This window comes from Cheilinus undulatus, linkage group 15, assembly GCF_018320785.1.
Source record: "Cheilinus undulatus linkage group 15, ASM1832078v1, whole genome shotgun sequence".
NCBI classification, from domain to species: domain Eukaryota; kingdom Metazoa; phylum Chordata; class Actinopteri; order Labriformes; family Labridae; genus Cheilinus; species Cheilinus undulatus.
The window spans coordinates 44,189,014-44,207,252 of record NC_054879.1 but is presented as its reverse complement, the minus strand read 5'-3'; the positions used below and the strand labels follow the sequence as shown (position 1 = coordinate 44,207,252).

General features: G+C 38.3%; 1 protein-coding gene across 1 annotated transcript in view; it reads left to right on the top strand.

Moving 5' to 3' along the window:
* The first annotated feature begins 592 nt into the window (after positions 1 to 592).
* scn1laa (sodium channel, voltage-gated, type I-like, alpha) overlaps positions 593 to 18,239 on the top strand; it is a 35,534-nt gene continuing 17,887 nt past the window's right edge. Inside the window, exons 1-11 of the mRNA XM_041806597.1 lie at positions 593 to 856; positions 1,888 to 2,006; positions 2,203 to 2,292; positions 2,389 to 2,517; positions 2,816 to 2,910; positions 5,415 to 5,672; positions 5,970 to 6,033; positions 6,168 to 6,309; positions 9,720 to 9,930; positions 12,388 to 12,653; positions 14,907 to 15,245. Of these exons, the coding sequence (XP_041662531.1) occupies positions 593 to 856; positions 1,888 to 2,006; positions 2,203 to 2,292; positions 2,389 to 2,517; positions 2,816 to 2,910; positions 5,415 to 5,672; positions 5,970 to 6,033; positions 6,168 to 6,309; positions 9,720 to 9,930; positions 12,388 to 12,653; positions 14,907 to 15,245 (1,977 nt within the window). The remainder of the gene's footprint in view (positions 857 to 1,887; positions 2,007 to 2,202; positions 2,293 to 2,388; positions 2,518 to 2,815; positions 2,911 to 5,414; positions 5,673 to 5,969; positions 6,034 to 6,167; positions 6,310 to 9,719; positions 9,931 to 12,387; positions 12,654 to 14,906; positions 15,246 to 18,239) is intronic.

Sequence of the window (18,239 nt, the reverse complement as noted above, 5' to 3'; positions counted from 1 at the left end):
CACAGGCAGGACATCCAGAGAGACAGAGCAGCCTGTGGTGCATTCATATTTAATAGTGCATAGGTCTGCCTCACACATTATAGCAGGCAGGCCTATTAGCAGGATGAATCTCTTCCTCCCACCGCTCTGTCTCAGGAGGGAGAAGTGGACCCTTTTAATTTTGAGGGATGGAGGAGACGAGCCGGAGTCTCACCTGGAATTGATCATTGTCATGTCAAATCTTAATTTTATCTACAGAGGAGCGGATAATTAGATCTAATTTTACCATAGCTGGCAGGAATTTATGTGTATGACAGGCCTCTGTAGGCTCATTATAAGCTGCCTGAGATGATGATCTCTGGCTGCAGAACAGAACCACACCCACCTTCATCTCCACTCATTATAAAGCACTTCTCATCTGCCAATAGAGACAGAGTGCCAGAAATGCTTTCAATTGCTTGATCCCTATAAAATAACATATAATGTTAGATTATGAAAGATGGACCTGAGCTTTTAAAGCTGCCTCTAATCAGAGCTTCTTATCTGTTCTGACCCCTCAGGCCTTTCCCATGTTGGAGGCTAGCCGCTCACTCTGAAGGTGCAGGACTAAAAGATGGCACAGCTGCTTGTACCACCAGGTGTAGACAGCTTCCGCCCCTTTAGTCGTGAGTCCCTCAAAGCTATTGAGAAGCGGATTGCAGAGGAGAAGGCCAAGAAGCCCAAAGGGGAGAAGAAAAAACGCAACAATGACAGCGAGCTTAAGCCAAGCCGTGACCTGGAGGCGGGCAAATCCCTCCCTCTGCTGTACGGGGAGGTTCCTAAAGGTTTGGTGTCGACACCGCTGGAGGACCTGGACCCCTACTACTGTAATCAGAAAGTAAGTTATACTACATTAAGTCCTGATTTTGATTGATCAAGTCACCACCAAACAGCCGACACTCTTATCACACTTGCCGGAAAGTAACTGGAAACACTTCAAAAAAGTTTGCCAGTCCAAAGTAACTGCTATGTGAGGATTTCAGCTTAATCAGGTCTAAAGATTGGATGACAATGAATTAAATTTTGAGCACCAGTAACAGTAAATCTTAACTCAGCTGTGATACAGTTTCAGGAAAGAGGATGCAGGCTGTGTATTCATTACAGCAGCATGACCTCAACTGGGATATTGCTTTATTTGTTCAATTAATTGAAATTTAGATTAAATCGCAATATGTCCTACTGCAATTTTCAAATTGCAAATGGTGCAATACTTCTTTGAAATGAAAAATGTGTTAAAAAAACAGTTTGATAAAAAATTCTATGCAGCAAAAATATGTTCCGCCCATCATGCAAACATCTAAGCGTCAATTTTCTAAAAATAGTTTGCAAAAATCCTACTTTGCTTATTTTTCTAGGTTTTTCTAAATCAAAATGAGAATAACATGAAATGATCATTCCTTTCAATACAATTCATACTGAATTTGCAATGTGATTCAGCCCTAGTTTAATCTATTTAATGTTGCGGTGGTTAAAATATAGAATGATTTACTTCTCGTGTTCACTGAAAATACATAAGATGAACACTAAAAAGATGTTTGGAAATAGCCTAATGAAAAGAGGATTCTTATTTCAGCAGTGAATTAATCTTTTATGGATCATAACATGGAGAAAAGTGAATTAAACAAACATAATGTTAACCATATCATTTACATAGGGAGACAATGGATAGAATCAGAAACAGAGATGAGAGAGCAGGGAGAGAACCAGAGGCTAGACCTGTATGTGGGGCCCAGCCTAACCACGAGGCCACAGCAGTGTGTAGTTGTTATGCTGTCAGGTTAGCATGCTGACAAGCATATTTGTTTTTTCTGGTAAAGTAACTACAATGCACTGAAAAGAGTTTTAATCAAATTTCTCTTCCCCTGTCAGACTTTCATAGTGTTAAACAAAGGAAACTTCATCTACCGCTTCAACGCCGCTCCTGCCTTGTACCTCCTGAGCTCCTTCAACCTATTAAGAAGAATATCAATAAAGATTTTGGTACACTCATATCCTTTCCTAAATATTTGCATTAGATAAGAGTAACTCTGTTTACATTTAGCTCACACTTAACCAGTGATTTCCTGTACTGTACATGACAATTATGATGGGTGTGTGTTTGCATTTCCTGCTTGTGTGGGTTCAGACAAACAAAGACCTTTGTTTTCAATTAAGAGAAGTAGCTTCCTTGACAACTGCCTGCAAATTGTTCAACATGGTGATCATGTGCACTATTCTCGCCAACTGTGCATTTATGACTCTGAGTCAACCGCCGCACTGGGCAAAGAATGTAGAGTAAGTTTCCCCACAACAGCACCTCTAGTACCAGATGATGTAAAAGACAGGTGTCACTGACGTTCAGTCTAACTTGTATGCTTTTATTTTCAACAGGTACACATTTACTGCAGTGTATACCTTTGAATCCCTCATTAAAATTTTAGCTCGTGGGTTTTGCATAGGGAAGTTCACATTTCTAAGAGATCCCTGGAACTGGCTGGATTTCAGCGTCATTGTCATGGCGTAAGTACATCAGTCATTTCTTAAACAACTGTTAAATCTCCTTCCTGAAGCGACTTAATCATACACATTTGGTTGATGCTGCATAAGCAGACAATCGACACCTGTTATTATTTCTAAATTCATACAAAAAGAAAAAAAAGTTCAAAATGTTTTAGTATTTGTAAGCAACATATATACCAGTTATCAAGAAGTCAATTTTTCAAGCCTCACAAAGGAAAAGGCAGATGCTATACTTGGTCAGGTGTTAACTGTATTGTTGTCTCCCCAGTATTTTCAGGTAATTTTTGGTGTTTTGCAGGTATGCAACAGAGTTTGTAAAGAGTTTGGGCAACCTCTCTGCTCTTCGCACATTCAGAGTGCTGAGAGCCTTTAAAGCTATCTCAGTTATCCCAGGTAAGCAGCTGAACAAGTACATGCAAGTTTGCTTTCTTCCAGCCAGTGTTAATTTTTTGAAACTTTTTTAAATCTAGTTTTAGTCTTAAGATTGAAGAAGTCTTAAATTTTTGTCACATTTAAATCATGTTAAACCTTTACAGTTTTAGTCTAGATTTAGGCCCCATGATACGTTTAATAAAAAACAGGATGATACACCTGACCCTTTAATACTGCTTTTTGAAATTAGTGTTACATATGTTGTGTTGGAAATGTAGACCAGGATACATTTTACATCATACAAAACCATATCATACCATACCATGCCATGCCGTATCATACCGAACCATACCAAACCAAACCATACCATACCAAACCATACCATGCCAAACCGTACCATACCATACCATACCATACCAAACCATACCATACCATACAGTACCAAACCGTACCACACCATACCATACCATACCAAACCCTACCATACCATATCAGACCAAACCATACCAAACCATACCAAACCATACCATACCATATCAAACCATACCATACCATACCATACCAAACCATACCAAACCGTACCATACCATACCAAACCATACTATACCATACCATACCAAACCATACCAAACCGTACCATACCATACCAAACCATACTATACCATACCATACCAAACCATACCAAACCGTACCATACCATATCAAACCAAACCGTACCAAACCGTACCATACCATACCATACCATACCAAACCATACCATACCATACCATACCATACCATACCAAACCGTACCAAACCATACCATACCATACCAAACCATACCATACCATACCATACCATACCATACCAAACCGTACCAAACCATACCATACCAAACCATACCATACCATACCAAACCATACCAAACCGTACCATACCATACCATATCAAACCGTACCAAACCATACCATACCAAACCATACCATACCATATCAAACCGTACCATACCATACCATACCAAACCATACCATACCATACCATATCAAACCATACCAAACCATACAATACCAAACCGTACCATACCATACCGAACCGTACCAAACCATACCATACCAAACCATACCATACCAAACCATACCAAACCGTACCATACCATACCATATCAAACCAAACCATACCAAACCGTACCATACCATACCTTACCATACTAAACCATACCAAACCATACAATACCAAACCGTACCATACCATACCAAACCATACCAAACCATACCATACCATACCATACCATACTAGGGCTGCAGTAATAGATTAATTTTGTATTTGAGTATTCTATTGATTCTTCTGGTGCTTAATCGAGTACTCTATTAAGAAATATTGCATTTTTTAAAAATGGTCACTTTTGCTTTTTTAATAGAAGTAGTACTAGACAATTGACAAAAGAAGATTGGTCCCTTAAATGAGCTACTTCTATGTTAAAAATTGGTATTATCAGGTTCTCTAAAGAAAATATATTTTACAAAGCGCAATGAAGTTCTGATGACAGTTTACATTTCTTAAAGTTACAGGGACAGGAAGTTAGGTAATTACATTAGAGTATGCCATATTTTGGGTTTTAGGGATCCTCTCCCAGGAAATTTTGAGTGCTTAAACTTTATTTCTTCTTTTGTAGTTTATTTTTATTTTCCAATTTTTATTGAAGTAAAGGGACACTTAATCATTTTGACATCCTCTACTTTATGCATAATTGTAATATTTCACAGTATAGCAAGAATAAAGCTCCCTCATTCACACAGCGGTCTGATGATGTCTCAAAGGTGAACCTTTAGATTACAGGAATATGGTCTATTTTTCAAAGGGTGTTCACTTTTAAATTTTGCACATTTTTTGTTTGTCAGCTCATCCACCATAAAAATCTGACCTTTTAAGACCATCCAATGACATGGAGGGACACATTTAAAGGGAAAAAGCTGCTTCTATGACCTGTTGAATCCTGACTGTATGATGATGAACTTTAACGTATTTAGTCTCAGTCACTGTCTGTGGCAATAGCATGTTTCTATTCAATTGGTGTCAGTTCATTATGAAATAAGTCTTATCAGATTATTCAGGATGCTGAGACTTTTTGAAAAATACGGTGGAATCAAGACATCAGTGCGCTGAATTTAGATAATTTATAATTAAAGATATAAGGTGCGCACGCAGAAGAGAGAGAGAGAGAGGGAGAGGGGGAAGCACCAAAGCAGGGCTTAGTGTTGGACTTAGTGCTGTGTGCTTAGCTACCTCTGCTGTAGAATCATAAATTAGAAAATTAGAAATAAACAACAATCAGCATGTAAACTAAAAGGTTTAAGCCAGTATAAACCAGCGCAATATTTTTTTCTGTTTCAGTCTGATAACATCTGGGAGTCCCAAAGTTTTATGCAGCATAGTGCAAAGTCTAAGATGTTCCCCTAAAAAATAGTCCACTGGCTTTGTAGTGCATGCATGCTGTTACTGAAAAAACACATATATTTTTTAATAACCACTGATTCTGTATCCTGCAGGTCTGAAGACCATTGTTGGTGCGCTGTTCCAGTCGGTGAAGAAGCTTGCTGATGTAATGATCCTCACTGTCTTTTGCCTGAGTGTCTTCGCCCTCATAGGATTACAACTGTTTATGGGCCATTTAAAGAACAAGTGTATAAAGACCTTAACAAATGATACTTTCACAACAAATGACACTTTCACATCAAATGAGACCATGATAAATGGAACAAAGCAGAACAACACTTTCAGATGGGAAGACTACGCGGCAGATAGGCGTGAGTATTTTTAGGTCAATACTTGATAGATGATCAAAGATAGTAATTTTATGAAATAAAACTGAAGCTTTGCCTTCCATCTGATTAAGTGAATTGCAGTAAGTTGTATTAAAATTAATGTGGAATTTATGAGACTTTTTAACTCAAGCTTCACAGAATGACTCCTGTATTTGATGCATCAGGCTCCTGTTCTGATCATATCATCTAAAATGTTTATTCTGCATCTATCTTTGGCTTCTTTGCAACCTTTGCTAAAAATCAGCACACATAATAAAACTTGTCCTCCTCCGCCATCAGGTAATCATTACATAATTCCAGGCAAACGTGACCCATTGCTTTGTGGGAACAGCAGTGAGGCTGGGTAAGCTGACTGCCCTTCCACCAGATGTCCTGTTATAATATTTAGCGGATTTATTTCTCATTCGATACCTCTGTTTTGTTTAATAGTTGTGTGAGATTAAAGCCCGAGCCTCACAGACTGTGTGTGTGTTGCAGGCAGTGTCCAGAGGGGTACACTTGCATCAAATTTGGAAAGAATCCGGACTATGATTACACAAGCTTTGACTCATTTGGTTGGGCCTTCCTCTCCCTGTTTCGACTGATGACACAGGATTACTGGGAAAACCTTTACCAGCAGGTACGCAGTGTAATTAGAAAAACTGTAAGAACTTTTCTAGGAATTGAGTTGTCATGATTAGGCTGCACCAACCAGAGAAAAACTTGGTTGTTTGGAATGGCACCCACTGCCTGGTCAATTGACAGGTCATTATTCCAGCATAATAAACTATTTTAACCTCATTATGACAACTAAAATCTCTTAATCTCTTACTCTTAATGACTCAGAGTGCACCTGCCTATTTTCATGATTACCTCAATCACAGCATGACTAGAATTATATAGAACATGATTTCCAATTTTTTTTTGTCTTATTTCATAAAAATAGCTATTAGCAGGACCAACTCGATCCAGCCTGTACTTAGTAGGTGATCTAAAATTGTCCACAGGTTGGGATGTAAGGAAAGGTGTCTAGGGGTTATGCAACATCACTGCTTCTAGGGCTGGGCGATATGGTTAAAAAACTGAATCTCTAATTTTTTTCACACCAAACTCAATGAAGATTTTAATCTATTTTCAATTTTTTATTTTTTTTCCAAATGAAAAAGAAAAAAAATTGAAGGGGTTTCTTTCACTTTTATAAACAATAACAACAACAATAATACTAATAACAATGATAATTATATATATTTTTTAAAGTTTATTTGTAACAAAATTGAACTGCATGTTCCTTTAGAGGTCAAAGTGTGAGCTGTAATCTTGTCTTTAAAAGTGCTCTATGGAGTGTTATTGACATGAACATTCAGACCCCTTAAGTTTTTATCTGCTTGAGAAGCAGACAGAAAGTAATACTAAAGTCTCTCCATGATGTATGCAAGTAAACAAGAGCATCAGAGGAATATTGGTTGTTTTTGTATTTGATTTCTTGTCATCTATGCTACAGAACCAGTGTCAAAAAGGAAAAAATATGTTGGCAAGCAGAAAAAAATACTTTTGATTTCAACTTCTACATAAAGTATTCAGAATGAATATGATTATTAAAACTGAGCAGGATGTTTTTCTTTATTTTAGAACACTGTGGTTATACATTAGCAATATGTAAGAAAAAAAAATGGATCATTTCATTTACAGGGTTTCCAGAACTAACATAAAGTTAAAGCTTCTTACAGTAGCTTTTACTTTGGTATAACAGCAGTTTAACAGAAAATCTCGATTTTCAATTTTTGAAGCCTTGATTTTCCAAAAACCTGATTTATCAATTTAATTGATTTATTGTCCAGCCCTAACTGCTTCTTTTGTGCTCCCTAAAACAGACAGAAACATTGTGTGCATTTTAATGCGATGATAAAGGCACTTGTATGTATTTGCATGTGCATTTAAAACTCTTTCTGTCCCAGTGAAAACAGATCACTGATGTTCACTTTATTGCCAAAAGTATTCGTTCACCTGTCTTGAACTTAAGTGACATCCCATTCTTAATCAATAGGGTGTAATATGATGTCGGTCCACCCTTTGCAGCTATAACAGCCTCAGCTCTCCCGGGAAGGCTTTCCACAAGGTTTAGGAGTGTGTTTGTGGGAATTTTTGACCATTTGTGAGGTCACACACTGATGTTGGACGAGAAGGCCTGGCTCTCAGTCTCCGCTCTAATTCATCCCAAAGGTGTTCTATCGGGTTGAGGTCAGGACTCTGTGCAGGCCAGTCAAGTTGATCTACACCAAACTCTCTCATCCATGTCTTTATGGACCTTGCTTTGTGCACTGGTGCACAGTCATGTTGGAACAGGAAGGGGCCATCCCCAAACTGTTCCCACAAAGTTGGGAGCATGGAATTGTCCAAAATCTCTTGGTATGCTGAAGCATTCAGAGTTCCTTTCACAGGAACTAAGGGGCCAAGCCCAGCTCCTGAAAAACAAGCCCACATCATAATCCTCCCTCCACCAAACTTTACACTTGGCACAGTGCAGTCAGACAAGTACCGTTCTTCTGGCAAGTGCCAAACCCAGACTCGTCCATCAGATTGCCAGATGGAGAATCACGATTGGTCACTCCAGAGAACGCGTCTCCACTGCTCTAGATTCCAGTGGCGGCATGCTTTACACCACTGTATCCTAGCTTTGCATTGCACTTGGTGATGTATGGCTTGGATGCAGCTACTTGGCTATGGAAACCCATTCCATGAAGCTCTCTACGCACTGTTCTTGAGCTATTCTGAAGGCCACATGAAGTTTGAAGGTCTGTAGCGATTGACTCTGCAGAAAGTTGGCGACCTCTGTGCACTATGCTCCTCAGCATCCGCTGACCCTGCTCCGTCATTTTATGTGGTCTACCACTTCGTGGCTGAGTTGCTGTGGTTCCCAGTGGCTTCCACTTTGTTATAATACCACTGACAGTTGACTGTGGAATATTTAGGAGCGAGGGAATTTCACCACTGGACTTGTTGCACAGGTGGCATCCTATCACAGTACCACGCTGGAATTCACTGAGCTCCTGAGAGTGAGCCATTCTTTCACAAATGTTTGTAGAAACAGTCTGCATGCCTAGGTGCTTGATTTTATACACCTGTGGCCATGGAAGTGATTGGAACACCTGATTTCAATTATTTGGATGGGTGAGTGAATACTTTTGGCAATATAGTGTATTTTCCTGTGTAGCTCATTTCTGTATGAAGCTTCTTCTTTGAGCTTGAACGCTGTTATTGGTCTTCCTTTGTCCCGATCCTCATTGACCCTTTAGGAAAAGCAGGTTTACTGACAGGTAGATGAACATATGTTCTATCTGCTTCTGTAAATACATATGCTGGCAGTGCTCACTGTGTTAAGGTGGGGCTCGTACAAAGACAAAGCATTCTCACATTACAGTACTAGCAGTAAAAAAAGGTTAAACAAACCGCTGAATGAAGTGCAGGTGCATTTTGGTCAGAAGGAACAAAGATGAGTCCCACTGTGACTCAAGCAAACACAGCTTGAAAAGCCCTAAAGGCCACTGAATGGACTTGGTTATCATATAATACCAGCAGGTAAAGCAAACGCTAACACTGCAGAGCTTCACTACTGTTTGTAGTTCGGGTAGCATTACTTGTGTGGAGACTATGAACAAGATGTTTTTGTGTTCGGGTGTCCTGGTCATGATATGGAACACTGAATTTCTGTTTTCTTCTTCATGTTTTTTTATCTGATTGACAACCACATAAAAAAAATAGTCTGTAAAGTTCATAATTGCTATTTTGCATAGAATCAATTGCTAGTGATTCCCTCACAACATCAGAAACACAGCCAAGTGTTTTCACTTAAAAAAAAATATCCTGATTTGATTATTGCATTTACCATTTACGGGATAATTTTGTGAATTTTTAGACATTTTCTACTCTTGAGAGTGTGGTCAGATTTATGACATTTGGGGACAGTTATAAGAATTCAACCTTATAATGTTTATCTGAAACTTAATTTCCAGCATGCAGCACAAGTTAACAGAGTATAATTTTTTCTTTCAGACGCTGCGGGCTGCAGGGAAGCCCTATATGATCTTTTTTGTGCTGGTGATATTTCTCGGGTCCTTCTACCTGGTCAACCTGATCTTGGCTGTAGTAGCTATGGCCTATGAGGAGCAGAGCCAGGCCACTATAAAGGAGACAGAGGAGAAAGAGGAGGAGTATAGGGCTATGATGGAGCAGCTGGCACAACAGCAGGAAGAAGCTCAGGTGGGTGAAACCCTTTAAGAGAAGAAGGTAAAGCTGTATTAATGTTCGCTGCCATGTGGTACAACATCCAGTGATGCTCACTGGTCCGCTTGCTTTCTGTTCCAGTCATGTTTTTTGTTTTGTTTAGATTTATTTTTGGGCATTTTTGTGCCTTTATTAGATAGAAGAGGACAGGGGATAGAGTCGGAAACAGGGTCAAGAGTGGGGGAGAGACATGTGGTAAAGGGACTCAGGCTGGATTCGAACCCGAGCCGTCCGCGTACATAGGGAACGCCTTTAACCACTAGGCCACCTGCTCCCCAGTTCTAGTCATGTTTGATATCCACGATTTCAAGACAGGGAAAATAATTATATTGACCCCACATGCTTGGGGATTATTTAATTGTTAATTCAAGCGCTGAATTGGCCTATCCCCCTGATTTTGATGGGAGAAATTGGGTTGAAAATCAGGTCTAAAATCTAGTCTAGACCAGCCTATCATCTTCAGAGCTCCTTGGGGAATGTAGGAAGATCAAATAAAAAACTAGAAAAAGCACTCAGAGAGTGCAGACCTCTGCCATTAGCCTTATCTCCCAATAGTACAGAATCCTTTAAAAAATTCCTGGATCCAGATCTGATCCGATCACTCCCAAAATCTAATCAGTTTTTCCTCATGCCATTTCTGACATTTTCTGAAAATTTCATCAAAATCCATTCATAACTTTTTGAGTTATGTTGCTAACAAACTAACTAACAAACGAACAAACCCTGCCGATCACATAACCTCCTTGGCAGAGGTAAATATGTTTCCATGCACTTTAAAAACTACCTTGCGTGCACCAGAAACTTAAGCATAACCAAGAGAATAGTTAAGTAAAGTTTCTGGTGCTCATGAGAAAACACTATATGCAAACAAGGAAGATTTTCACTAACTAGAAAGTACTGTATGAGCACCAAAGAGAAACATAATTCCAGAAATTCTGGTGGGGTGCAGTGTTAATTTTGGCAGCTATTTTCAATTTTAGTCTTAGTTTTAGTCTTTAAATGATGTGCATTTCAGTTTTAGTCCAATTTTAGTCATTGCTACCCTTTTTTGTTTTAGTCTAGTTTTAGTCCATAAAAAGTCCTCACACTGTCTTTACTTTTAGTCCAAGCACTTGTTCTCTTGCCTGAATCTGGTACCAAATCATGGTAGTGTGTTCTCTGCACTCTGCCAGACCTGGGGTCCCTGCCTTCTACAGCTGAGAGACAGAAGAGCTACAGATGTATTGTTTTTTGACAGATTTACCCACAATGGAGAAATATCATGGATTTAGGATGTTAGACGAAAACAAAATTACATTTTAGTATAGTTTTAGTCATCTTGACGAAAACTAAACATATGTTTTTGTCAGTTTTAGTCATCACAGATCTATTTTTGTTAGTCTTAGTCTAGTTTTCATCATGGAAAAAACAGCTGTTGACAAATATTTTTAGACATAGTTTAAGTTGATGAAATTAACACAGGTGAGGCGCATCTGCTGTGTAATCTTAACTTCTTTAGAAAGTCATGGGGAATGTCTAGGAGAAAGGGGGGATAAGACATGCCCACTTCCTCCTTCAAGCTGTCCTTTATCAGCCACAACAGCATTCAGTTCATGCTGCTTTTCAGATCTTTTTGATGGCCCTTGGGTGGTCCATGGGGCACTACAGTGGTGGCATAAGTCCACTGTAATCCCTCAACATTAGCTAGCAAAGCATCTAACAGTGTTATACTCCTGTTTATATTTATTTAAAGGGGACAATTTTTACCCTTTCAAGACAAGTTTATATTGGTCTCAGAGGTACCTGAAACATGTCTATGAAGTTTGTTGCTGAAAAAAACACTCCAGTATTGGATTTTTGCATGTCTAAAAACCCCTCTGTTCAGCCCTGCTCAGTGCGAGCTGTTTCTGTGTCTGTGGCTTTAAATGTTAATGAGCTTTCTGACTCTGCCCCTCTTTGGAAATTGATGTGGCTGAATGGATGTGGCTCTACTGATCCTCCTCTCAGCTGCCAGCTGCCCTGAGAGGAGGATCAGGAGAGGAGGGCGGAACTGTCTTCCAAGAGGGGCCAAACGAACCTGGGGTCGGTGGTAGCTCCCCATATGACATCATGAGGGGAAAATCTGAGAACGGCTTGTTTCAGCACGCATTTTCTGAAATGTGGCATGTGGGGTTAGGATTCTTGGGGGGATTGTGGACAGACCAGAGGCACATATGCTTTAATGTAATAAGATCAGTATTTATAAAAGCATGGTCATGGCCTTGCCAATTTTCTGTTATAGGATAAAATAACATATATATTACATTATTAAAAATATATTCTATATGCTGATTGGTCATAACGTACTGTACTGTATAAAAAAGTTTTAGAATAGTTTTCCATGCAGGAAAATGTCTTTATGACAACAATATAACAATGATTTTAAGCTTAATTTTCCTCTTTTCCCCGGTCTAGGCAGCAGCAGCTGCAGCTGCTGCAGAAGGCGAGGGGATTGGAGACAAAGGTGGAGGCACCGAGAGCTCGTCTGGCGCCTCCAAGCTCAGCTCCAAAAGCGCCAAGGAAAGACGCAACAGGCGGAGGAAAAGGAAAGAGGAAGAGGGAAAAGGAGCTGATGGGAACTTCCCTAAATCAGATTCCCAGGACAGCATAAAGAAAGCTCGCTGCCGCTTCTCTGTGGATGCAAACCTTCTCAACTATGACATGAAATGCTCAACTGCACATCAGGTTCAGTATAATCCACCATTCGTTAATGAAACTTAAATATTCTTTTACAGTTTACAGTGTGATATGCATCTACCTACTCTGTTTTGATCATGTTCAGTCTTAAGCTACCAAGAATATTTAAACTGAACAAGATTTTGTTTTACAGGTACAGATCCACTAAACTACATTAGCACAGGATATTCTCTGTTGTTGAGAGTTTGACAGATGACATTTAAAACTCAGGAAAGACCACTGCTCTATCCACCATGCTCTGAATGAAATGGCTGATAGAGAATCTGTTGTCAGGCCCTGTCAGATTTTGTCAATAACATTTGCTGGCTTTTGTCAATCTCCATCCAGAGTTCAGAATGAGTGACAGACAGGATAAACACATGGATTCAAAAGTCCATTATCAAACTCACATTACAGTTGTTTGAATTGCAGATAATTCTAACAATTGGAGTGTCAAAGTCATGGATCAGAATTTTGAATGTTGAAAATTTTCCTTGTTTTGCTTGAATTTCTTACAGTTTTTTGACTTAAAAGTTATCAGTGAGTTCAAGCAATAACACAGTTTTTAGGTTATACATTGTTTGTTTTCATATTATTTGCATCAAGACTATCTTCAAGGTCTTCATCAATTTCTTATACTCTTGTACTTGTCACTCATAACCAGGATGTTTATTTAATTGTTAGTTTCTCTTCTTACAGGCAAACTCCTCTGCCATGTCTGACTTGCAAACAAACATTTAATGGCAAATTCTCATTACTAGACCTTAAGCAGGAAAAAAAGTTTATTAAAACTCCATAGACATCTGTAAAAGGGAGGGACTAAAAGCCTGCAGCTGATCGTTTTTATGACATCAGCTCTTACCGGGCAAATGAATAAGCAGACAACAAACAAGAGCTTCCTGACTGAGGTCTCAAATACCAACAAAACTACCCAAAGCCTTAGAGCAGAGTGTGACACATATCCGTTAATGCATTTATCATCAATTAGTGTGAGATTTTTATAAATTACAGCGGAAAGCTTTCACTTCTGTTAAATTTAGTTTCCAGCAAACCCGTAGTGAACCTTGCAAAGCAGATGGATTCGCCCGTTTCCCTGTTTTCACTGGCGAATCCATATCGCAAAGCTCCCCTCTGAACCATCTGGGCCCGGTTAGAAAGTGACAGGACCAATAAGAGATGAGGGGCAGTACTTTCAGGCGTGGCGGAGTCGTGACGCCAGCAAGCAGCAACAAGAGGCAAGTGCAATTATGATGGAAGAGATTAACGTGGATGCTGCTTAAACACTGGTTTTATCAGAACTTGATGAATTTTTTGGAGAATAATGAGAGAAAACCCTATTTAGGCCTTAAATTGTTTGATGGATTTTGATGATGGTTGGCCTTTCCAGGACCATTTTTGTTGGATTTTTATGATTAGAAGGGTACAGTATAGCTTCAAATAGTAAACGTTAGGTGTAAGGCCACCTTTAAGAGATTCAGTTGTCGTGTTAGCTGACATTACACCACAACAATTACAGAGCTGGCTTATAATTGCACAGTGTATGCCTTGTTTAAGTCGTGCCAGTTTTCACAAACTGTCGAACCTCCAGCACTTCAACATTGCTAATTAAGTGTGTTTGCAAGTTCGACTGTGTGCAGGAATTTAACTCTAAATCTTGATGGACCTGTCTAATGAAATAAATGTGCAAAGTGTTTTTTCTGTTTTGGTTCCTCTTCTTACACAGTACCTCTTTACTGTGACCATCATTACAGTTTCGCTACAATCATCATCCTAATGCCATCTTTATCATCACCTTTTTCATTGTCTCCGTGATCATCCTAATCAGAATCATCTTTATCATCATCTCCACCATCTTCATCATCATTGCCATAGTCATCTTCACCACCATCTTTATTTTTTGTCATCATCTTTAAAGTCATCATGAGCACATCATCATCTTCATTATCATCTTTTTGTTTCCTTGGCATTATCATAACCACCACCATTATTACTGTCATCTTCATCATTCTCAAAATCACTTCTATCAGAACACTCATCATCTTTGTTTGTTCCTCTTTCACCATGATCATCATCATCCTCATCAGCTGATTCTCTGCATTGATCACAAGCTGTTTTTATCATCTTCATCATGCCGTGTTTCATCGCCTCATCACACAAACACTTTAATTTCCTTCGTTCTTATGAGGATTTTTTTTTTTTTTTTTTTTTTTTTTTTATCAAATCAGTCCCAAGTGTCCACTGAAGAATATCTTTCTCTCCTAGTCCTTTCTGAGTTTTCGTGGGCCCTTGTTCTCACCCAGACGGAACAGCAGGACCAGCATTTTCAGTTTCCGGAGCCAAGCACAGGACGGGGGCTCAGAAAACGAGTTTGCCGATGATGAGAACAGCATTTTTGAAGACAACCTGAGTCGGAGGGGTTCTCTGTTTTTTCCCAGCACTCGAGATCGACAGAGCAGCAGTGTGAGCCAGGGCAGCTTTTTTTCCAGTTTCTTACTTCAACCCAATGGAATCAAACACAGCTCTGTAGACCGCAATGGGGTTGTGTCTCTGGTGGGATGGAATTCACTGCCATCTTCACCTGTGGGGCTCGTTCTGCCTACAGTGACGGTAGATGCAGCCTCTACAGGAGACAATGTAAGAGAGGCTGTCGGAGCGGAACGGCTTTTTCACTGCTTATAGCTTTTTATTTTTACCTTCTTCTTCTTTTGTCCATTGCTGGCTGCCCTTCTTTTGTTGCACTTTATTGAAATTCACAGATCATATGTGGATTCCCATAAAAAAGATTAGTAAACTTTTTTTTTCCTTCATATCTCAGCTTGTTTATCTTGGCATCTCAAGGTAACAACTGGTTTTCCTGGGATACAAAGTTAATCGTAGTCGTTCTCTGGAGATCTTAAGAAATCAACTCTTATCACCAGAAACAAGCATTTTTTTTCTCAAAATAAAAGCACAAATTAGTTGAAATCTTGAGGAAACAACAGGAAATGAGTGAAATAAAATCTATACTAAATGTATGTCTGATTAGGGCTTTAGAAGGCTTGTCACAACGCTTCTAACAGATTTCTGGAGCATGTTTTTGATTTTTATATATCCAATGACAACTTTTGGATCACATGAATTAAGTAGAAAAATACATCTTGGCCTATTTTCCTTTTATTTTGGCATAACATGACTTTTTTATTTTGTGTTAAGGCATTTTTATGCAGATTTTTGTGCTGAATGCTAAGAATTAAATGCAAACATGCTATTCATATCTCATAATGTTTCTGATCAATTACAACATCCTTTTTTATTATGCTTATATTTATTTTTATATGTTATTTTTAATTTTCAAGTGTTGTTTGTTTTGATTTTGTGTGTATAGTTTAGGGTTGTTCCGATTCCGATACCAGTATCGGAAATACGTCCGATACTGCTTAAAATGCAGGTGTTGGTATCGGCGAGTACACGAGTTTATGCACCGATCCGATACCATTTGGTTTAGCTTTATATTTTGCTTCATTTAGCCATGCAAATTGTTAGCACTATAAAATCAATTCTCCTTCGCTGCTGGAAAGCACATCATGCACGGGCTACTGTGCTCTTACTGCTTAAGAGCAGCGAAGAAGAAGTTAAGGACCCACTGCAGCAGCAAAAAATGTTGGCTGCGTGACAGTTTTTCTCTGAATGTGATCGTTAAAATGCCTTCCAGACCGGTGCTGTCGTACACGACAAGAAGTGACACAGTTCATCAAAAGTTAAATAACTTTTGAACCATAAATTATTGCCTCTTGTTTTCCTCTTGAAGCTAGACGTTGTGCTTTCCCATTGATGCCGTTGAATCCCTTGCGGCAGCATTTTCAGAGAGCCTCGTGTGGCTTTTGGGGACTTCAAGGATTAAATCCACACCAGTAGACGCGACATTGAAAAAATGAATGAACAAATCCATTTGATCGAATAAGGATCATTTATTACCACTAGCTCAAGTACTAATACTAATGCGTATGCTAACAGCCATATTGTTTACTCTTTGTGAGGGTCTGTCAGCCAGATGCAGGCTGTTCTGTAATCACATCATGCTGCCCAGATAGAGCACAATATGGATCCTGTGATGCAGCCCCCTGTATTTTTGTTATTTTAATATTGACCAGCAAAACTCAATAATCAGCAGCAAAACAACTTTGGGGTCACAGAGATGCTGTACGTTATGATTTTATTTGTAAAGCCATGTTCTGAGTCAAATATAGGTCTAAAATAATTTTCTAGTCTGCACAGTCAGTCTAGAAGGTTCACACTGGTATCGGATCAGTATTCAGTATTGGCTGATACCCAACACCTTGGTATCTGAATCATATCGGGAAGGAAAATATGGTATCGAAACATCCCTAGTGTAGTTATAGAAGAATTCCATTCTTGCTTTGTGCCAGTGCAGTTTCAGCAAAACTCTGTTCTTAATGATAATGTCAAAGCTCATTGTGACAATGCTAACAGGTTGATGATAAAAGCGTAATGTTTATTATTTTAACCATCTTTTTTTTTTTAACACTAATGTGAACTTAATAGCACAAAACATGAATTACAGTTGAGGCTAATGTGATTCATATTACATTTTTTGACCTGATACTAACCCTAAACCCCAACTCATCATGAATACAGTTTTACCATTATTATTATTATTATTATTATTATTATTATTATTATTATTATGAGATAATTCAGCCTTGGGTAGTAAAATCCAACTTTTATTTATAATAAGATACATTTTACTTGTTTTCTATGTCTGCTTTTCTCAAAATACAGTGCCTATAAAAAGTATTCATCCCTTTGATGATAAGATAAACTTTTAATGATCCCTTGTTGGGGAAATTTGTTTATTACAGCTGCTTAACAAGAGAGAGAAATAAGAATATATAACAAAAGTAAGAAACAATACGTGCAAACAATACTTCAATACAGTATAACTAAAATTAGCGATATTAACAAGAAATATTAATAATTAACAATAACAGAATATTTACATATTTACATGTTTACACCTTCGCCTATGGAAGGACAAGTGAAGATTGTAGCCATTTATTAATTACAGAAATTAGTTATGGTCAATATAAGTTAGCTTTTTGACAAAAAAACTCTTTAATGTCAAAGTAAGAAAAAAAAGTAATATGTATTAAATAAAAATATGTTCTTTAAATAAGGGATTTTATAAATGTTCACCCCCTTCGAGCAGGGCTGGGCAATCATGGCAAAAATGAAAACCGCGATTAATTGAACTTTTTACCTCAGTTACAATTAATGAACGATTATTCTACCCCAAACCTCTGACTGTTCTGTAAATATTTGTAGACTTTTAAAACAAATAATTGAAAGGAACATGCACAGAAAAACAATTGATGGTTATTTATTGAAACATTTGAAGTCAAAACACACATCACCTGAAATGAAAAGGGCTTTTTTGTAAAAAGTCCAATTTCCCTTGAAAAGTAGAAAATAAACAACTTGTATTTCTTGCTAACAACATAAATTATTTTTATACTGTTGTATAAAAAGTTGAAATAACTTTGCTGCTCACATTACACAGTTGTGTCCATGTTTGAGTTTTAGCAGACTAGATAGGAT